The sequence below is a fragment of the Chrysemys picta genome, chromosome 11, assembly GCF_011386835.1.
Source record: "Chrysemys picta bellii isolate R12L10 chromosome 11, ASM1138683v2, whole genome shotgun sequence".
In the NCBI taxonomy this organism is placed as follows: domain Eukaryota; kingdom Metazoa; phylum Chordata; order Testudines; family Emydidae; genus Chrysemys; species Chrysemys picta.
Window position 1 is genome coordinate 30,756,661 of NC_088801.1, and position 22,841 is coordinate 30,779,501.

A 22,841-nucleotide genomic window follows, 5' to 3' on the forward strand; every position below is an offset into this window, starting at 1 on the left:
CTGCAAACAAACTGTGCATTTCAGTTCCTTAAGTGATTTTGTTTTAGTCTACCTTTTTAAAATCAGGTGACTCATCTCCTGAAACACTGGAGAAAAAAATTAAGATCTCCCACAAGAAAATAAACACATAAATTAGATCAACTTGCAACTCTGGTAACTGAGTATTAACAGGAGACAACAAAGTGCCCAGTAACTAAGCAACACAAACATACAGACATTAAGATTTTCAGAATCATTTAGTTTTGTTGCTGCCACTGATGTATGTCAGGGTGGATTATGTTACCAGAATGGGATTATACAAGTAAGATGATGTAATATTAATGTGGGCTTGACGATGCTAATATGTTGGAGTCAGTTCAATGGGAACTAGATGATGCCCCAAGCATGAGCAGACTCAGACTGAGCTGAGTATTTGTGCACTTAAAAAATATGCTGTGCCTTCTCGTCTCACAAACTTGAGTCCGTACTAAACAGTACATCACATTAATAAGCACAGCATGCTGTCGGTTTATGGTCTCTGTCTTTAATATATGATCTCTCATTTCTACACTGCCTGGCTGTCAAAGTCCTGATACCTAGAACCATGATTAATTTAGGAGACAGCATGGACCAGGGGAATCAGCAGTCAGGAACAGAGCTAGTCAGAACCAACAAGTCTCCTGCCAGTTCGACAAACCCAAAATTCTTTGCAAGTTTGGGTTCCTTGCCAGCTCGCCTGCCGGAGCCCCAGGTTTCCAGAATCCATGGCTCCAAGGCAGTCCCAGAGGTTCAGGACTCCTGGGCCAGCTGTGCTCAAGAGTCAGGCAGCCCAAATACCCAGCTAGCCCAGCAGCCCTGGGACAGCAGATCCTGGGAGCCCTGGCAGCTGCTGAATGCAATTGGCATTGGCATTTTCACCATTGCAATAGAATGTCAATTTCAGTCAGCAGCAACCAGTCCCAGGAGCATATTTCATTTCAGAAACACCATGTGTCAGTGCTTCCGGAACAAAAGGTAGAGGATTTCGGGTTTGCAAGAAATTTTGAAAAATGTAGCTTTTGTTCCAAATTGGAACAAAACCAAATTTTTAAATGCCTAAATTTCTCGCAAACTGGAAATCCTGAGTTTCAGCCAGCTGGAGTCAGTGCTAAATCCTTGCTCCATCATCCTTTTACTCTGTGACCATGGAAAGTCACTTAAAACTTTCCTCTTCAGTTTCCCATCTGTAAAATGAAAATATTAAGCCCGAGCTGAACATGAACTCTAGGCCCTCAGCAGCAGAAAATCTGCTTAGAGGAGTGTACTTTATGTACTTTAAAGCAATTTCTGGCATCTGGCACTTCCTGGCCCCCCAGATAGTCTGTAGCTTTAAATCTTGCAGACTCTGCAGTGCCAGAGGTCAGAAAGTCCAGTCAGTTGTAGGGCCAGCTCTGATTTCTGTAGCTGGCCCTATTTTGGTAAGGTTGGGGGACAAATATAATGCTGGTAAACTATGAAATCTGTGAAACCTTTGAAATAATCTGATATTGACCAGCAGCCAACTGCAACCAGTTGCTGCTCTATTGCAAGTATATCAAAAGAACTGTCATTTTCTTTCTCAGTACCATTATTTCTATATCAGCTGCCTGTATTGTCCCATCCATATTCAATTTCTTGGTCATCCTTTTCTTACTGGTAAAATACTTTGCTTTCTCCAGTGTCCTTGGTCTTATTTACTGAGCCTTATTTCTAGTTGTTCCACAACAAAGCTGAGAAATATTGGGACATTAGAGGCCAGATTCTGCATTAAATTTCTTGGGTGCAACTCCCATTGACTTCAAGATGAGTTGTACCCTGTAACTGAAAGAAGAATTCAGTCCCTAAGTGATCTTATTGGAAAGGTAAAATAAAAATGTCCCAGTTAGTTGGTCTAGTCTGAAAAATTCCATACATTGTGAAACAGTCTAGTTTTGCTGCAGTGGATATGTGCTGAAAACTGCTGTGTAACATCAAAAAGATATCTATTCTCCGTGTAACATGTTCTAAACGTAGAAAAACCCACAGAAGTGCCCTACAAGGTTTTGTCTATACATAAAATCTAAACTCAAACTGTCATATTTCAGCTTCAGAAGCACATTTTACAGAAAGTGGCGCCTCGTCTCTTGGACCACAAAATTTTCCATCTCATAAGTAACATATGAACCATGCAATGACTCAGAATAACGGTTTGAGTACCTAAATGAGTAAGTCAAGTGGCATTCAGTTCAGCCCCTAGCATGCCAACTAATTCTACAACCTAAATTTAACATATGCAGCTATATCTGCTTTCCCAATCAAGTTTAGAACTTTTACACAATAGATTATTATGAGACAAATAGCCGGATTTTCAAGAGACACAGAACACCCTCAATCTTATTAACTTAAATGAGAGCTGCAGGTGCTCTGAAAATCAGGTCACTAGTCGCCACATAACTCTAGTTTATGTTTACATCTCAGATTTGCAAATATCTATAAAAGTACAAGATGATGTTTTTGTCAGGTCTTTTATGGTAAGTGAATTTTAAACAGAGCTTTACATTTAGAAGGAAAGAACCAAGACATTTCAAAATAAATCTAATAGGGGTTTTATCAGCAGCAATTCACACAACTTGTGTAATGCAGTTTTGAACAAATACAAACCAACTCTCAAGTGCACAACTTGGGGAAATAATTAAACTTGTGGGTGTAAATCATCCAGAGGCAAAAGCTGCATCAAAAACCAATCAGCCAAATCCCCTGCTGGTATAAATTGCTGTCACGCCATTGAAGTCAATGGATCTACCCCAATTGAGAATCTAGACCAGGGGTGGGAAAACTACAGCCCTTCAGAAGTTTTCAGACTCCCTGGCCCTTGAGCTCTTGCTGGGGAATGAGGTCTGGGGCTTGCCCCGCTCATGCGCTCAAGACGGAGAGCAGGGTTGGGGGCTTGCCCCACTCCACACATGCCATGGCTCTGCTTGGATCCTGGAAGATCCCTTCCACACCCCTGTCCCAGCCCTGATCCCCCTCCTGCCCTCCAAACCCCTCGGTCCCAGCCTGGAGCACCCTCCTGCACCCCCCAACCCCTCATCCCCAGCCCCATCCCAGAGCCCTCACCTCCTCCCACGCCCCAACCCCCAATTTCGTGAGCATTCATGGCCCACCATACAATTTCCATACTCAGATGTGGCCCTTGGGCCAAAAAATTTGCCCCCCCCGATCTAGACCAATGCTGCAGAGTGAAAGCTTGATCAGTGTATCATGATTTCACACTTTATAAATGATTTTTAGAACATCTCATTGAAATTGCCAAGCAACATATGTATAAAGCTAAAGAAAGGCTTCCAAAGTGGAGCAAACTAATACTGTAACAAATCTATGGACACATAGGAATGTCATGATTGTCGTCACGGTAAATAGGTAAACCGGTAAATCTGAAGGGTAAATAGATTTATTTTTAAACTCAATATATTTGAATTTTCCCCTGCTATGAAAGTCCATCTGAACTTGAATTTCATACCAACCCCAGTAATCACTCATGTAGCTTTTCTGCACCCCATCTTTCACTTCCCATATAACTTTTGTAGCTGTTTCCTCTCCTGTAGTTTATATGTTCTAGCACCTGCTACATAACACAGTATTAAGAATAGAAAATATGCAGATACTCATTTCATTACTTAGTGAAGCACTTAAAAAAAAATCGCCTTGCATTTTGTCTCCTAGTCATTCGAAGTTTCACTTCCACAGCAGGAAAGTTTATATTTGTGTCTTAGCAAATACCTCCCAGATTTGCAAGAAGGAACTTGGTACATAAAACAGGATCTGGAAATTGAAGATTTGACCATATTATCAGGAGTCAGCCGAAGGAAGAAATAGCTTTGTGTTCATGGGCAAATGCCAACAAAATGTTTTGCATATGGTGTTCAGTATTTCTTCACTTGCTGCAGTGTACCTGTTAATGTTCTTTTCTGCTGCTAGTGAATCAGACTCAGCAATTCTGACTTAGTACCAAAAGGCGTTTGCCCTTTTATACATATTGGATCTTGGCTTATTCGACCATTACCTCTATTCCTTTCGCTGTGGGGTTGAAATGAAAAACCACATTACAGTCCAGGCTGCTGTTATTGGGGGTATTCAAAGAATGTTAATATCATTACAGAAATCTATAATGAGCATGACCTTGCAGAAGCTTGCCAGTCTCATCTCACTTCTTTCCCTGTTGAAGCTAGATTGAGCTAAACTCTTCAAATGTCTCTGTATACAACCACTACTGCAATGTCTTGGTCAACCCACCAGGTGGCCTGCAACTATCTAGCCCTACTTTTTTCCTACTATGTTTTTAATCTTTATGTCTCTAGAAATAAATTTCTAAATAGGAAATGTAATGCTGTTGTTGATGCTGCAATATACCTGTGCCATGAGAGCAGTTTTCAATAGACCATCCCTCAGTTTCTCAGACTGGCTTGAACCAAATCCAACTTCAAACACTGCCCCATTCCCTAAGGCTGGATCTGGATTCAGCTCTGAATTTTTCAACTCAGTCGTATCATGATTATTTATTGAGTGCCAACCATGTGCTCAGAAACCTGCCCTTTGGAGCTTATTTTATTAAAAGGTAGGTTGTGACATATCAAAAGTACATCTTTGCAAGACTTAATATACAATACGTGGATCATTGAGTTAATTAAGTTATTACAAATTCACTTAAACCTCTGGAAGAAATGAATATTACACTTTTGAAAAGCACAAGTGTAGAAAGATTTTAAAGAAAATTCCTGCCTTCTCTTTAGAGTTAGTTTTTATTTCTTCTGGTCCCGAACACGGGACAACTCTGGGCCAGATCCTGCTCTTATTCACACTGGTATAAGTGAGCACAGGATCTGGTCCTGTCCCTGAACTCGGTTAGTAAGTGTAGCCACTTGCCTCTAACTTCCAAAGGCATAATAGAGTGCACTGGCTAAGAGACAAATTCATAAGATACTGTCTTGTGATTTACATTGTTGGAATAAGTTAAATTCAGCAAAGGATACAGAGGTATTTATAGAGGCCACAGTGAAATGCTACAATTCATTTAAAAGCAAGTGAAATAAATGTTGAAGACAGAAATTGAATCCATATCCAGAGCATAATAAAGATATTGTATAGACCCATTGGTTCTGGACAATTCTTGCTTTAGTTCTGCTCTTTTGTCCCTTTATATTTTCTTTGAAGGCTTTTACTTCATATTTTCGCTGACACTCAAACTCACACACTTCCCTAAATCCCACTATCCATCAGTCCCTGAAAAATCCTAATAAATAAACCATACAAATTAAAAGAAAACAAAAATGGCATTAACAAGAGCCAGATTTAAAAACCTCAGGGTCGCTGACAAATACATTCCGGATTTGTGGTTGCAAAAGTGAGAACTACATACACTACTTAGGGTACACAATTGTACACAGCCCCTTGGCCTCTTAAAAAAAAAATCTCTCTAATACCTTCCGTTTCTCTAACGCCTTCCATCACAAACACTTTACATATTATATGCAGAACCACTAAGGCCAAGTCTATACTTAAAACTTTTGCTGGTATAGTAATGTCTGTAAGTGTCTGATGGTTTTTATGACATTTTTATATAGGCAAAATCCCTCATTGTAGATGCAACTATCCCACCAAAAATGGTTTTTCCTGTATAGATTATTTTGTTTGAGGAGCTATACTCATCAAAAACACTCTGTATATACATACACCACAACATAGGGCTTCATTTCACCAAACAGCAAAGCTGCTCTTTTTTCTTCATGGTAAAAAAATATCTGAAAGAGAAAATTTACACATGCAGCTAAAGGGCAAAACTTGATTTCCTCTACACACAAGATTTTTTCATCCATCAGCAGTCTGAAAACAGATCGGATGACACATTTTACTGTACTCCAGCAGATGGCAGACTGCTCTCACTAACAAGCAGCAGACAGTGCCTTTCTAGCAAAACAACCAAAGGCAGATTAGACACTGTTCAGAACTCCTAGTTCAATTTAAGAACTTAAAAAACTGTTTTTAAAACAGAGGCATATGTGGCAAGCAAAGAGTTCCCTAAAATATGTAGGGTGTGATTATTACTATGATTGTGTGGACAGTGCCCAGAGTGTGGTTGGCATTTTCCAGATATCAGAAAGAGCTATGTCCTGCCTTTTTGTTTTTAATATACATACATATACATTTGTAGAGCTGGTAAATAGACATATACACACGAGCTCTACACATTTGAATTAGGCCTTTTTAAAATCATTGATAATTGCAACCACAACAGTTACTTAGGGGAAAATTTTCAAAAATACCTAAGGGGCTGAGGAGCACAAATCCTACTGAAAGTCAGTTGGACATGTGCTCCTAAATTTTGTGGCTATTTTTGAAAATCTTTGCCTTAAATGTTCTGACACCAGTTGCCTCTTTAATGTTGCTTAGTTCATGTTTGCAAGCAATTATGAAGTTCCATCATATTATGTTGTCACTTGGGAATTGTGATTACCATACCTAATCTTCAGAATCATGAGAAGAAGGATGATGATTTCACTGAATTCCATGCTAAATGTTCGGCATTTTGTTTTGGGTGATTTCATGCCTCATGAGTGTCACACGCACTCATAGGCACAGCCACCACTGTCAGGACATCAATTCCCTTTGTGGCAAGGCACTTCCTTCATCCCACTAGACTTAGCATTTCCCTCTCTGGCAGTGGTGGGCCTGGGATGAATCAGCCCAACTCTGGACAGTGTTTGCCTCTCCCGCTTTGGCCATATTTTCAGGGTAGGCATCAGGGTCGGCCTAAGTTAGGGTGACCAGGTGTTCGGTTTTCGACCAGAACACCTGTCGAAAAGGGATCCTGGCGGCTCAGGTCAGCACCGCTGACCAGGCTGTTGAATGTCCAGTTGGTAGTGCTGCGCAGCGGGGCTGGCAGGCGCTCTGCTAGTCTCCCACACCGTGCAACTCCCAGGAAGCAGCCGGCATGTTCCCCCTCAAGCTCCTAAGCATAGGTGCAGCCAGGGGACTCCGCACTCTGCCCCCGTCAAGAGGGGCCACCCCCACAGCTCCCATTGGCCGGGAACTGCAGCCAATGGGAGCTGCAGGGGCAGCGCCTGTGGATGAGGTAGTGCGCAGAGCCACGGGGCAGTGCCTGCAGACTGGGCAGCATGCAGAGCCGCCTGGCCATGCGTCTGCATAGGAGCCGGAGGAGGGACATGCCACTGCTTCCAGGTGCTGCTTGAGGTAAGCGCCGCATGGAGTTTGCACCCCTGATCCCCTCCCAGGCCACAACCCCTTGCTCCAGCCCTGATCCCCCCTGCTGCCCTCCAAACTCCTCAGTCCCAGCCTGGCACCCCATCCTGTACTTCAAACCCTTCATCCCTAGCCCCACCCCAGAGCCCACACCCCCAGCTAGAGCCCCCTCACAAACCTCCATACCCCAATCCCCTGTTCCAGCCCAGAGCCCTTCCTGCACTCTGAATCCCTCAGCTCCAGCCCAGAGCCCCATCAGCCCCTCCAAATCCCTCAGCCCCAGCCCCACATCAAAGCCCGCACCCCGAGCCGGATCCTTCACCCTCCCTGTGCCCCAACCCCCTGCCTCAGCCGTGTTCCCCCTCCCACCCTCCAAACCCCTCATTTCTGGCCCCACCCCAAAACTCGCACCCCAGCCTAGAGTCCATACCTCCTCCCACACCCCAACCCCCTGCCTCAGCAGAGAGCTCCCTCTCATACTCCAAACCCCTCTGCTCCACCCCCCAGCCCCCTCCTTCACCCCAAGCCCCTCATCCCTGGCCCCACCCCAGAGCCCACAACCCAGCCAGAGCTCTCATCACCTGTCGCATCCCAACCCACTGCCTCAGCCTGGAGCCCCTCCCACACTCTGAACTCATTTCTGTCCCCACCCCCAAGCCCACATCTCCAGCCAGAGTCCTCACCCCCTCCTGCACCCCAATCCCCTTCCCCAGCCCAGTGAACGTGAGGGTGGAAAAAGCGAGCAACAGAGGGGGGGAAATGGAGTGAGGGGGGGCAGGGGCAGCACACGGGACAGAGGTGTTTGGTTTTGTGCAAGTAGAAAGTTGGCAACCCTAGCCTAAGGGGCAATCCTCCACCAAACAAAAAGGAAACAGTCTCACAAATACAAAAACACAGCGGGATACCTTTTCCCCTGTCTCATCACTGGGGCAGGGTGTTGTCCTGTTTGCCCCTGGAGTGTCAGTCCTTACCATAGCAAACACTCAGGCTTGGCTTTTTCCCTATGAGAAGGAGCACAGCCTCTCACCGTGGAGAAGCTTATTTCCCTGCTGCAACTAGCCTGGCAGCAGCTTGTCACTCTCCCTCATCTCTCACCAGAGGAGGGGTTTAAAAAGGTCCCTTAATTGGATTCAGGTGTCCCTAATTGACCTGAGGTAACCCGTGCTCAGCTTGTTGGGGAAAAGGGCCTTTAACATTCTAGGGCTAACATACTGGCCTTCCAGCACCCTCTTGCAGCCATCCAGCCTGACTTTATCACACCTTCTTTAATCTTTTCTACTTCAGGTCCTCTCCTTTCCCACCCATGGGCCCCTTCTCTGCTTCTTCTTCCTAATCCAAACCATTTCCTCAGGCTCATATGCTGACAATATACATTTCTATATGTATTTAAATGTGTTAATTAAATCCAGGGACAATAGTGACAGAGTCCAATAAGGACTCATATGCATAGACTTTAAAAAGTGCTACTAAGTTCAGGCTAATTTCTGCTAAACAGACTCTTACTCTAGACCAACTCCAGTGAAATCAATGGAGTACTCTAGATTTACACTGTTATAAGAAGAGAGAAGAGAATGTGGCTCATCAGCTTCATACTGAAGCCCAAACAATGTACAAAACTCATGGGTGATGCTTTAGGGAAAGTAGAATACCTTGGCCAAAACAAGGAGCACCTAATGCAAGCCATATTCTCCCCTCCACTTAAGACATACAGAGAGGAGCAAAGAGCCCTAATCACAAAGAAGATCAGAGTGGTAGGTACTGCATGGAAAGGAAGGCAGATACATGCTTTGGTTTCCCAAATGTGGAGCCGCCTGTCCTCTTGATGGCCACTATACAAGCTTCCAGGTGAAAACAGAGTGGGAAAGGAGTGTCAGAGCCACAGGAACCTCCACTCTCTGCAGCACGTTCCCCTGCTCCTCCCCCCAGGGCTCTGGAACTGAGGAAGCAAAATGATAAGTTACTGCTGCTCAGGACATCAGTAAACGCCCCCTCCCCCAGCATTCAGAGACCGCAGAGAGTGGGCAGAAAGGCAGCCAGTGGCAATTTAACAGCCTTTTTAGCCAATCTGCCACTGGAGCCTGTGGAAGAGTGGAACGTCTCCATTTAGAGCCTAAAATCTATGGGTATGCACAGAGCATGAGCTTTAGGATCCAGCAGAGTGAGGTGTGTGGGGCCCACAGTCTCCCCTATTAGAGAGGAAGTTGTGGCAGAGACACAGGTGACAACACTGCATCTTACGCAAACATTTTAATTTAAGATTTCCATGCCAGGCAAGATGTAACCCAGTATGCTCAAACTCCTAAGACTTTTGTCTGCTGAGTATAGAAGGTGGTTTCCAGGACCCACTATTGAAAGAGAATGCAACAATGCAAAAAGCATTATCCAAGCTCTAGACAATACAACTATTTTTTTTAATTAATTTAAAATAGAATTTTAGGCTTCACAGAAACAATGGCGAAGTACTTAATTTATTACAATTGCCACTTTCTGAAAATCTAATATGTGAATTATGCATATAAAATACAACATTTAAACAACTATTTACATCCAGAGGCAGCTGCAATATTAAGCAATAACATTAACCAATTTTTTAAAAAATAAATATTTTTTATTTGCTACAGTATATGCTAGGTTAGATATTTTACAGTATGAAGGTTGATTTAATCACTTTACCAAGTTCTAAAATATTCTGTTACTTCTAGATAAAATATGAATATTTCTATAAAATGCACAGCTTATACAGAGACTTGTACATTGCCAAACACTACACATTTCTCTTTGGGGACTGAGCTCCATAGAGTTAGTCACTAAATCTCAAGGGTTATGTTTAAAATGCATTCAGTCTATTTATCCACAAAATACATTCAAAGCCTTTGGATACAATTTATTGCACGTCTCATACTGTAGAAATATTTTGTACTTTTTAATGCTTATTTCCCTGTACATTCATAACTGGTGCAGTCTAATAAAAGGAACGTTTAAGTCTTTCTAAAAACTTCATGAAGACAAATGTGTCTCAAGAGATGATCCTTACCACAGTATTTCAAATCACAAATATATAGCTTGCAATATGCAGTTAAGATGGTTTTATTTTATACAAGGCAACTAATAATTAGTTCTATTTCTTATATAGAACATACTATAGGTAGCATGGTGCTTTAGAAACCAGCAAAAACAACTTTATAAAACTAGTACCTGAACAATGGGATTTTTGTGAGCCACAAGCTTCACATATATAGAGAGAGAGATGCATTCTGCCAGCATCGTTTTCACAGTAAATTCTATTTTATTTAGGTTGCAATCCTGAACTCTTGCCTCAAAAACGTCCCATTGGGTCTGATTCGGATCTCATATGAGGCTCCATTAACTGCCATGGAATATGCTGGTGTTACTGAGATCATAATCAGTCCCACTAACTTCAGTGAAAGATTTGCCTGAAGACAGCTCAGGCCTTTGGGGCAAACCTTGCTCACTACATCTAAGTAATCTTACTGCAATCAGTAGCAGCCTGATCCCTGCCTCACTGAAGTCAATGGCAAAACTCTTAAGGAATTCCATAGAATTTGGAGCTGGCCCCAGCTGAGCAGAAGTTTACAACATTACAAATAAAAAGTTAATATGTATAAAGTTAAACAGAGGGTGTTTTAAGGCAAGTCTGAGATCTTGTTTCAAATGCTGATGAAAATGGGGCCAGATTCTGTTCAATCTGCAATGTGAATATCTACTGTATATTCTACATTCTTTATATGCAGAGCAATACAGACCTTTACTATGGTAAGAGTCTCACACTGCAAACTGGAGAGAAGAATTTCACACTATTATTGTAAAAAGTTTTTTTCTCTTACTTAATTGGCCTCTCAGAGTTGGTAAGACAACTCCCACCTGTTCATGCTCTCTGTATGTGTGTATATATATCTCCTCAATATATGTTTCACTCTATATGCATCCAAAGAAGTGGGCTGTAGTCCACGAAAGCTTATGCTCTAATAAATTTCTTAGTCTCTAAGGTGACACAAGTACTCCTATTATTGTAAAAACTGTGATACAAGTTCCATATTCTTCATTCCTAGATTATTTATAATTATTGATGTGAGGTAATAAATAATTGTAACAGAGAATAGTGAAGTAACAATGAGAAGGCTAGTATTTAATAAGGGCTAAAAATATAGGCTCAACATAGGATTAATTCAGATAAATTTGGTTTAGTGCAAACAAACATAGCAAAACAATGTGAGGATTTTAGTTTGTGGCATTCACAGAGGAAGCTTAAAAAAAAAAGTCAGGTGCTGCAAAAGTTAAGATTTAAACCATGCAACTTTAATGTTGCATTAATGCAAGTTTTTACATTTCATTTTCTGGGTTTTTATTAAAAGGAAAAAAAGAGTCCCTGGGTCCATTAATAGTCAGCAGAAATTGGTAACTTGTGCCTCTTTCTGTTGGCCACACAATAAAAAAATTTTAGTTGTGAAATAGTCTACTAGTTTGAGATAGCCCCTGTCCCAGAAATGAGGAAAACCAGGAGAATCAATCACTTCTCACAAACAAGTAGTTTTCCCCACTGTAACTCAAAAATGGCTCAATACACAATCTGCTCAAATTTAAAAAGAGAGACAATGAGCTTATCTTGGGGCAGAGACCAAAAAAGAAAAACAGGTCTCCCCTTGGGCTGGAAATTTAGGAAATCTTTTTGAAGCAACCTATACAATTCTTTAGGAGGAATATAATTCAAATTCCAGGATGGTTCAATAATTCTACAGAAACGTTTTAAATCCTCTATTAAATTCTATACGATTTTTCCATAAGGGAAATGGAAACAAACAAAAAAAGGAGAAAATGATATAAATAAAGAAAAAAGGACTTAAACTGATAGAAGCAAGAGGTAGAAAAACTGAAGAAGTAGGGAAACAAAGAGAATCATGAAAATGCAGCTAAGAAAATAGATAAACCTAGAGAGAGAGAGAGAGAGCGCGCATAAAAAAATGAAGTGACATGACTTGGAAAACCAATTTTGAATAAAATGAGTTGGTAAGAGGCAGGACAATTTATTTTGCACATTGGAAGATGAAAGCAGATGAGGGAAAGGTAGAATTATATCATTATTTGTTTTTCTTTGTAGTCAGAAAATTTCCTATCAAACTTGTTTCCTTTCTTTTACTATGTCGTGATAAATTCATTTGTTGCCTGTATTTTCACTAGGGCACTACAGAATCCCGCAAGTGCTTGGCTCCATCTGTAATCTTATTCTATGAACCGCTGTAATTAATGTAGTCTAAATGTTAGGATTTTGTGGGGTAGCAATCAGATTGGGGCAGGTGATATTTTCTAGCATTTAGTAGTCAATCTGCAGCATAGAATTTAAAAAGCACATAATATTTATAATAGAAATCTAACACGGGAGTTATGCTTATAGATGAAGGACAGTTACTTAGAATAGAAAATCCTTAGCAGGGATACTCTCTTTATTGTCTGTAGCGCTCAATGCACATCTAAGCCACACTCCAAAGAATAGCAGCATCAGCAGCCTTGTTTCTTTAAAATTCTCTCTGTGCATGATTTAATTCCAGTTTAAATAATAATGCTGCCTAGATTTGATGCAACAACAGGTCTAGCACAACTTCGTGTTACTGAAAAAAGGAAAATTGCAAGATTAAAACTTCTGAGAAAGGCAGTTGTGGGTTCAGTTTTTATTTTAGTATCAGATACTGTACACAGAAAAGTAATATTAGTACAGAACAAATAGTAGGAATCCAAAACTGCATTGGAGCCATTTTTTAAAGTTACTTAAAATAATTGGGTTTACACTGGATTTCAGAATACCAAAAGTGATTTTGAGTAAGAATATTAGACATCTTTTTAATAGAGCCTTTTTGTGCTATAGACCATTTTAAATTTTTTCTCTTGGTGTCAGTGTGTTGTAGGGGAAATTCACAAATATTTTGTTTCTTTATTATATGGATAAAGCCTCAGGGAATAGTGAGAATAATACATAGGAGTTGCTGGATGCTGAGCACTTTGGAAAATCTAGCCCCAATTGCAGGCACTGATCACTGTTGAAAATACAGCCTCATATTAATAAAATCGTATCTGAAAAGTAATTGGAAGTACTTTGAGCTTGATCTAGCTCCCACTGAAGTCAACGGGAGCCTTTCCATCAACTTCAGTGGGAGGTGGATCAGGCCCTTTTCACAGAGAAATTCCTTGCATTTAAAAACAAAAATTGTCAAGAGGTTTTGAATTACAGTGTATGAGCTCAGATGCTGGATTCTTCTATTTTTTCACATTTGCTGATATTAAAAAGATCCAAATCATCTTTAACATTTGTAAACAGATAAAACACAGGACTAAAACAATTCTCTTGTAACAGAATTGTAGTGGTTGGTTACTTTTCATTTAATTTTCAAATAAATATTGTAGATTAGAAAGTGTGCATGTGACAAAACTGCCTGGTATAATTTACACATATGGAACATATAAAAATATTAAAAATATATATTCAGTTTGACTTTAAATCAAAACATACAGAAATAAAACTTACTAGCTATTCATTAGACACAGTCTAAGATTTTTAAAGGTATTTAGGCATTGTTCTACTCAGCACTGCAATACCTAACTGATTTAGGAGCCTAGTCCCATTGACTGTCATTTAAAATGAGACTTTGGGCATGTAGATAGGCCCTGTTAGTGTGCAGCAAGCCCAGGTGTAAATCTAGAACGGTCTCGCCTGCCATGCTACCTCATGTTAAAAATTATTATTTTAAAAAGTGACTTAATGGTACTGGGCTCCTAAGTCAGTTAGGCATTGCAATGCTGAGTGGAGCAACACCTAAATACCTTTACAAATCTGGGCTCTACCCTTCAGTCTAATTAAAGGGCCACAAATAACTAAATCTTCAGCTCACTTTAAGCAGTGTAAAGTGACTGTATAAATTCTATGAACATGTATGCTACATCTCACTAGTATCGATTTAAAGAACAAACAACATCTACTGCACCAGAAATCAACATGTCAGGATAAAACAAGGATCACTGACACTGCTGACTGAAGGCTACATTCCTGGTTTTCCACATAAAGCAGAAGTCAAAAGACCCAATGACAGAGATTAGTCACACTCACAAAAACTATTGAGTATCTATATGCTACATAAGATCTCTTGTAAAGATTTCCTCCTCTCTCTACACCATAATAAAAGACCATATTGCCCCAAATCAGAGGTTTGTGAAGAGATTTGTAGATCTAATTTTATATTTCCTGGATTTTGTGGGTTTAATATATATATATTTTTTAAACTGTGTTTACAATGGGTATAAGAAATTATTTTTATAATAAAACAAAATCAAAGACTTATGAACAGAATCTGTCTCAAAGTTTATGAGAGTTATTTATCCACATACCTTCTAATCCAATACAGGAAATCATGAAATACCAGAATATTTACGAACCTTTGAAAATGCCTACTGATACTACACTTTTGTAAGCTAACATTATGGTGAAAATAACTATTCAGGGATTGTTTTGATGTCCTGTTAGTTATTTACCTGATACCCTGGGGCCGTTAATGAGATGCATATTTGACCCTTCTGAAGAAATCAGAATGGTCTTACGTCGATGAGCACTTTTGGACAATGATGCCGGAACCGGGGGGGGGGCAGGCCCCCCCACACACTTTTTAACATGGGTGTAGTTTGAGGGGTAGGGGTGGTATTGCCCCCCCCAAACTGCAAGCCTTGGGCAGGCTTAAAGCGGCAACAGCAGGAGCTTCACTTTGCAGTGGGGGGGGGTGATCAGCTCCCCCCCTTTCCCCCATGAAGCACAGCCCCTTACCTGTGCTACTCCATGCCTGCCCAAAGCTTGCAATTTGGGGAGGCAACGCCACGACAAAGTGCAGCCCCTGCTAGCATTGCTCTACACCTGCCCCAGGCTTGCAGTCTTGGGGGGGGGGGATGCTAACGCAGCCCCCCAAACTATACTCATGATAAAAAGTATGGGGGAAATGGTCCCCTGACCCTTCCAGTTCCTGCACCAGTGCCGCCCCTCCACCCACCCCAACAAAGATTCTTGCACCTTTGGCTCTTTAAATCCACAGATTTTCTTCAATTGTTGCACATGCTTATTACATTCCTGTGCTAGAAACACTGAAGAAGTTCCTGTGTCTGCAGAGTGGATTGGACTTTTAAAAAATAATTTAAGTATGGGGGAAGTGGTTTGTGGGAGGGAAATACATGCCCCAAAGCCAGGTCAGAGCACAGGAACTGCAATACAGCCATTCATGAGTACTACTGCTCCAGACTATAGTCTTGAACGCTCAGAGCCGGCACTAGGCGTAAGAGCAGACTAAGCAATTGCTTAGGGCCCTGAGCAGATCAAGGGGCCCCCTAGTCACTTTTTATTATGTGTTGTGTGGGGGCGGGCCAAAATATTCCTGCATCGGGTCCCCAATAGGCTAGCACCACCTCTGTGAGCACTGTCTGTACCACTCACTCACAGTGTGGGAGCTGCTGGTTCACAGTTACAGATCTTGTGGACTTCACCCTGGCCCCCCTCAAACACAAACATCTGTGCTGGTGTATACCGCGTACAGGTTAGTTTGTATGAGTCTCTGCTGCTGGATCAATTTCACCCAATACATTGTGCCCTTACAGCAAATAACTTTGTTAGATCTCACTCCGCAAAATACCAAAAGACACTAAAACATTGACAAATGGTCTATAAAAAGGTTGATTAAAAATGCATGCTTTTTAGCTTACACTGTAGCATTCCTATAATTTTTCCCCACAAATACCAGGAAATACTGCCCAAATTACTTTTCCTCAATTTGATAAAAAGAAAAACTGGTCCTTGGTTGATATTTTGAAACAGTTAGCTCAGAGTAGGTGTTTGTGGCTGTTTGATTAATCCCTGAAATAGGGGTACATAACAAAAATACCACCAAACCTTAACTACGGTGTTGCAAATGGAGCTGTTAATAACAAATATTTTAAAAGAAAGAGAGAGAGAGAGAGAGAGAGAGAGAGAGAGAGAGAGAGAGAGAGACTGACTGACTGACAGACACATGTTTACTTTAGCTTCACAGTATAAATTTTCAGTGGAACATTCTTATTTGTTTGGTTACTAAATGATAAATATAATATAAAAACATATAAATGCACTTTATTGTAATATATTCTACAGGATTCTATGGGAAAACACCTAAGAAGTTCAATGAGTTTGGCCTGTTTTTGGTTTGAGGTTAAAACATATATGGTTTCTTTTGCATACCTGTCTTTAAACCCATACATTCCATCAACAGTGTATTTTGGTTTTAACTAGAATAAAAAGCTTAAGAATAATAAAATAGTTTAAATATGGAATGTTGTTTCATAGCTCTTAATATCAACTTGCATTTTAAAAACCAACATGAGTTGGTTATTTGCTTTATAAAAACAGCAAAACCAACTAAAAGCTGCAGCTGGTTGTAGCCAACTTTGAAGTTGTTTTTCAGTGCTGTGGTTTGAGCACTTAAATACTGCACTGTATATATGTGAGGTAGACAGAAAAAAAAATCACATGTAAAAAGATGGAGAGTGATTCCTTCCTCCTTCCCCCAAATAACCCATTTAGGCTTTCGAATCTTCATGTACGCAGAGCTGTGAAATGGTCTTCTTAATGCGGAGCGCAGTCAGTCGAGCTGCCCCATTAGCATACCAGCACTCACGCATTATTCTACCCATGATTCGGAGTGCCTTAAGACAAAGAAAAAGAGGTTTATGATTAAAAATCCACTGCTTCAGTGCAGCAATCAATTAATACTCCAATGCCAGGTGTACTTTGAAATAATATTCCAGCAGAAATGACAGAAAAGTTACCTCATTGTTTTGGTTCAGTCAAAGAGAAAAAGAGTACTTTGATATTCAGTGCTGTCAGGTCCATTTCACTAGATTCACCTTAAAAATGCCACTTCCTTGCACTCAGCAGGGGAGGAGTTTTGAATGGGTATCAGGGGATGACACACAATGCCCAGCAGTGGGTATTTGTGGGGGGAGTGGGAAAAGGGGTACAAGAGTGCACACAAGGCGGAGGCAGGACTAACCACCTCCCTAAGGCCTGCTGCCTTCCCATATACTAGAGAGAGGGGTTCGGGTTAGCGACTGGCTCCAGAGTGACCCAACCTGCACATTTAAGTTCTTCCACGCTTTTCAAAAGCCCCTTGCTTCTGCCAGCTAAAAAGCTAGACATCCAAATCCCATTGAAATACAATGGAAGTCTGGCACCTAACTCCCTTGGGCTACTTTGAAAATCTCAGCCTTAAAGAATACATTTAAATATTCTCCTAAAAATGGGGGGGGGAGGGAACTCACCTCACAACTTTGCCACTGGTTTGGGATATTTGGTCTAAGTTTCTGTTCACAAACTACCCTTCTCATATCTTCTATTGAGGGATCCGAAGGCACAACATCATAATAAGGCAACTGGTACTCCTCAATGATTCCTACAAGAGGAAAAAGAAACAATAATCTCTAACTAGGTTCCATACTAAACATCACTGTCCTTGTGCTTACTCATTTAGATACACCTGTTGAGTTCTAGGAGATGGAAGAACTTTACCCCCTGTCACGGAGTATTGGGGGACTCAGGGCCCTGCACCCCCGGCTTCCTGCGATTCATCATGACTCTCAGCCAGCCAGTAAAGCAGAAGGTTTATTTGGATGACAGGAATACAGTCCAAGACAGGTCTTGCAGGCACAGACAACAGGGCCCCCCTCAGTTAGGTCCAGCTTGGGGTCCCAGGGCATCCCAGCCCACCCCCCTTTGGGGGGGTCAGAGCCATCTCTGCCTCCCAGCCATCTCTCCAGCCCGCTTCCAGCACTCTGCCTTCAGCGACCCCTCCCACCGCCTTTGTTCAGTTTCCCGGGCCAAGGTGTCACCTGGCCTCCAACCCCTTCCTGGGTTCTCATGTTACACGCTCAGGTATTCGCCTTCGGGCAGACTCCCATCCCCCAATGCAGACTATCCTAGCCACACTCCCCTGTCAGCATTCACAGACCACAGTAAGAACAGGCCCAGTTCGTCACATCTCCCCCCTTCGAGACCGAACTGAGCAGGGTCACTTTAGCCAGTGACCCGGGGAAGTTCGAACCTACCCCCGTTCCCATGGATGCCCCCGCATCCCTCCCATTCCTTGGTGAGAATTACACCAGGCCCCTCCAGTTTCACGCCCCCCCCTTAGGTCGGGGGTGCTTGATGGCCCTCGCAGTTCACATGTGGGAAGGTTTATGCGGCCTGTGCCCTTTTCCCACCCCCATACCTCTGGGGTTCCAACTGGGCTGTGGTCTTCTCCCAGCGCTCCAGTCTGGAGGTCTGTGCTTTGGGCTCTCTTGGTTTAGAGCCGCCCTTTTAACCTTGGCCACCCTCCGGAAAGGATCCTTTATGCTGGGCAAGGGTCCTAAAGCTGTTTTCCCCTTGTCCCAGGCCTTCCTCCCCCTCTGACAGGGGTCACAGGATCCGCAGTACTGTCGGACAGTAACAAAGACCCCAGGCCAGTAAAAGCTCCGTAGCAGCCTCTGCTGGGTACACCAGGTTCCCTGGTGCCCTGAGAGAGGAATGTCATGGGCCCGGCACAGCAGCTGGCGGCGATACTTCTGGGGTACCACCAGCTGCCTCCTGATCCCCCCTGACTCCATTTTCCCTGGGGGAGCCCATTCTCGGTACAGGAACCCCTTCTCCCACAGGAACCTTTTCCGGCCACCTCGTCCCATGGTCTGTACCGCATTGAGGTCGGCCAGGTCCCTTATCTTCTGCAAGGAGGGATCTTCTCTGTAACTCGGCCTGGAACTCAGCAGCTGGGACAGGGATGGCCACCTGCTCTTTCTCGCCCGCTGGGTCTGAAGCTGCAGCCTCCCTGAGCCGTGTCCCTGGGCGTTCCCTCCCCACCAGGTTAGGGTCCTGCGCCTCAGGCAAGGCACCCCCCCCAAGGCCAGGGCGCAGTGCCCCTCGCCGGCTCTGACTGCGGGTCACAACCAGTGCCCTTTGGGGGTTGCTTGGCCAGTTCTCCAGGTCCCCCCCCCATCAATACCTCAGTGGGCAAATACGGGTGTACCCCCACATCCTTGGGGCCCTCCTTGGCCCCCCACTTCAGGTGTACCCTTGCCACGGGCACTTTGACTGGTGTTCCGCCCACCCCCGTCAGGGTCAGGTAGGTGTTGGGCACCACCTGATCTGGGGCCACCACCTCGGGCCAGGCCAGCGTCACCTCTGCGCCCGTATCCCAGTATCCATTGACCTTCCTCCCATCCACCTCCAGGGGAACAAGGTACTCTCTCCGGAGGGACAGCCCCGCGCCCACCGTATAAACCAAAAACCCTGAGTCTGGAGCATCCAGCCCCCTAGAGGAGCTGGCCTGGAGCTCTCCTCCCTCCTTAGCAGGTGGTACTCTGCCAGCCCCCCTTCCCTGGGAATGCTGCCTCTCGCCGGGCTGGGTCTCTATCCAGTCAACCCCTGTGGGTTCGGTCTGCTCAGTCTGTCCCTGAGCCTGGGGCACTGGGCCCGTATGTGGCCTTTTTGGCCACAGTGGTAGCAGCCCATGTCCCATGGGTCCCCCCGAGTGGGTCGGATGGTCCTGACGCCGGATGTTCCCCTTTGATGGGGTTTTTCTGTATTTTCCCACGGGGAGGTCCCATGGTGACTCTCTCTCTGCGTTGTGGTGGGACTGTTCCTTTGGGACTCCTCCCTGTTATCTCCTGACCGGCTCTTTACAAACTCATCGGCCAGCCGGCCTGCATGTCGCGGGTTCTCTGGCTTTCTGTCCACCAACCACAGCCTCAGGTCGGATGGGCACCACTCATACAGTTGCTCCAGTACCAGCAGTTTGACCAGGTCCTCCTTCGTCTGGGCCCCATCAGCCCACTTGCTGGCGTATCCTTCCATGCGGACGGCTAGTTGCAGATATGAGATCTCAGGAGTTTTATCCTGACTCCGGAACCTTTCCCGGTACATCTCAGGAGTCAGCCCAAACTCACGTAGCAGGGCCTTTTTGAATAGTTCGTAGTCCCCTTTCTCTGCCTCTTCCACTTGGCGGTACAATGCCACAGCTTTGGGGTCCAGTAAGGGGGTAAGGACCCGGAGTCTGTCCGCGGGATCAACCCGGTGCAGCTCGCAGGCCGTCTCAAAGGCCTCCAGGAAGTCATCCATGTCCTCCCCCTCCTTGCGTGGGGCCAGGATGCACTTATCAAAGCTCCGTGCAGTCCTGGGTCCCCCCTCACTCACCGCAGCCGGGGGTTCGCTGCCCTTCAATCTTGCCAGTTCCAGTTCATGCTGACGCTGTCTCTCTTCATGCTGTCTCTGTCTCTCTTTCTCCTCCCGTTCATGCTGTCTCTGTCTCTCTTCATGCTGTCTCTGTCTCTCTTTCTCCTCCCGTTCATGCTGACGCTGTCTCTCTTGTTCACGATCCCCCAGCTCTCTCAGTTTTAGCTCTTTCTCCCATTCCAGCCAATTCCACTCCACGGATGCCGAACGTCGCCGGGAGGATCCTCTGCTGGCCGGCGAGCTTCGCCGGGAGGATCCCCTGCTGGCCGGGGGGGTCACGGCGCCCTCGGCATTTGCTGGGCTCCTCCCCACCCTTCCCCTAGGCATAGGAAGAAGGGGTCTCAGGAAGCCCTCAGCAGCTGGCTGACCACTCCCAGCTGGGACAGGCACTGGTGCCTGCGCTGCATTTGCCAGGCTGCTTCCCTGAGACACAGGGATCAGTTCATTCGCGCGATCTTCCGCCTCCAGCCGGGCAATGAGCTGTTCTTTGGTGAGCCTCCCAATGCGCAGCCCCCTCTGCTTGCACAGCTCCACCAGGTCGCTCTTAAGCCGCTTGGCATACATCTTCCTGCTGGCCACTCACCGGCCTGTGTGCTCACAGCTCCCCACAGTTCCCAGGGGGACCCCTAGTGTGCCAGCCCTTCTCGAGGTCACCACCTCTCTGCCAGGGTCGAGCTGCAGACTCCTCCGCCCCTGGGACCACTCGCTGCGATCCCCCTGGGGGACCCTGTTACCGCAAAAGTCCTTCTCGCTGGTCACACACTCCCAGGGGTAATAACCGTCTCTCTCTCACTCTTCAGCACGCCTGGTCCCTGTCAATCCCCCTTCGTTTTACTGCTCCCCAGTCACTTACTGCAGGAAGCGCCGTCCACGGGGTGCAGTAGATCCCGCCGCTGCCACCAGTTGTCATGGAGTATTGGGGGACTCAGGGCCCTGCACCCCCGGCTTCCTGCGATTCACCATGACTCTCAGCCAGTCAGTAAAGCAGAAGGTTTATTTGGATGACAGGAATACAGTCCAAGACAGGTCTTGCAGGCACAGACAACAGGGCCCCCCTCAGTTAGGTTCAGCTTGGGGTCCCAGGGCATCCCAGCCCACCCCCCTTTGGGGGGGTCAGAGCCATCTCTGCCTCCCAGCCATCTCTCCAGCCCGCTTCCAGCACTCTGCCTTCAGCGACCCCTCCCACCGCCTTTGTTCAGTTTCCCGGGCCAAGGTGTCACCTGGCCTCCAACCCCTTCCTGGATTCTCATGTTACACGCTCAGGTATTCGCCTTCGGGCAGACTCCCATCCCCCAATGCAGACTATCCTAGCCACACTCCCCTGTCAGCATTCACAGACCACAGTAAGAACAGGCCCAGTTCGTCACACCCCCTTCACCAGAAAACCTTTTGGATTTCAGCAGTAGATAGGCCAAAAAGACTTGGTTGGAGGCAGCCCTGGGAAGAAGGCCACTAAAGATAACAAAGATAACACTAAAGATAAGAAAAGATAAGGTGAATGGTCTTGGGTCCTTGAGAGAATGGGGTTCAGGAGTAAAGAAGATCTGGCTGAAGTGGGGAGAGAATGGAGTTTCATCTTTTTGGTTCAGAACCATATAAAATCCAAACTAATAGAGGTTTCTTTGTTGCCAACCCTTGCGACCTAAACTCTACAGAATGTGAGCAGGTCTATTGCATTCCCTGATAATATGAGTCCCTTATTTTCATATTGCCAGCACACAAGTTCATCATCATGGGAGGTTAGTTTTGTGGGTTTTTTCAGATCAAGATTTTGAAAGATAAACTTCCTGCAGATTGGAAACCGATCAGTAGGGAAACTGCATGGGAGGAACTGGTTTTCTAATGAGTTCTACTGTATACGTTAGTTTCTTTGACAGGGGAAGTGAAAAATAATTTACTTATGTTTTGTTGCTTTTGATATTTCAGAATAATTAAATCAGCTAGGCATTAACTGCTATTTATTCACTTGTTAACTCTTTCATATCATAGGGTTACCATCCATCCATATTTCCCCGGACATGTCCGGATTTTGCATCTCTGAATAGCCGTCCGGCAGGAATTGGTAACAAGGTTAAAATGTCCGGGGGTTTTTTCTCCCTCGCCTCCCTCCCTCCCTCCCATGCAGAGTGCGGCTGCTGATTGGGCAGTTGGGCCAATTGACCCACTCCCATTGGCCTCCAGCAGCCAGAGCCCTCCCCTGCTCCCCCCCCCTCTGACTGCAGCCCTGTGTAACACACAAACCGACCCACCGGGCAGCGTGTTTTGCAAACACGTGGAGCAGAATGGTAAGGGGAGTCCGGGGGGGCAGTCAGGGAGCGGGGGAGTGTTG

At 44.6% G+C, this 22,841-nt stretch overlaps 2 protein-coding genes across 3 annotated transcripts in view; both read right to left on the reverse strand.

The window, feature by feature from the left end:
• Positions 1–8,315, reverse strand: part of CYTIP (cytohesin 1 interacting protein) — a 45,857-nt gene extending 37,542 nt beyond the window's left edge. Inside the window, exon 1 of one of the 2 annotated variants that reach the window (XM_065561757.1) lies at positions 8,205–8,315. In XM_065561757.1, coding sequence (XP_065417829.1) covers positions 8,205–8,207 — 3 coding nt within the window. In that variant the 5' untranslated portion in view covers positions 8,208–8,315. Of the gene's footprint in view, positions 1–8,138 lie in introns of both variants that reach the window. The other variant, XM_065561756.1, reaches the window with a different exon arrangement.
• A 1,150-nt stretch (positions 8,316–9,465) lies between these two features.
• Positions 9,466–22,841, reverse strand: part of ACVR1C (activin A receptor type 1C) — a 55,067-nt gene continuing 41,691 nt past the window's right edge. Inside the window, exons 8-9 of the mRNA XM_024114774.3 lie at positions 17,569–17,699; positions 9,466–16,953 (exon numbers count right to left, since the gene is read on the reverse strand). Of these exons, the coding sequence (XP_023970542.3) occupies positions 16,828–16,953; positions 17,569–17,699 (257 nt within the window). The 3' untranslated portion in view covers positions 9,466–16,827. The remainder of the gene's footprint in view (positions 16,954–17,568; positions 17,700–22,841) is intronic.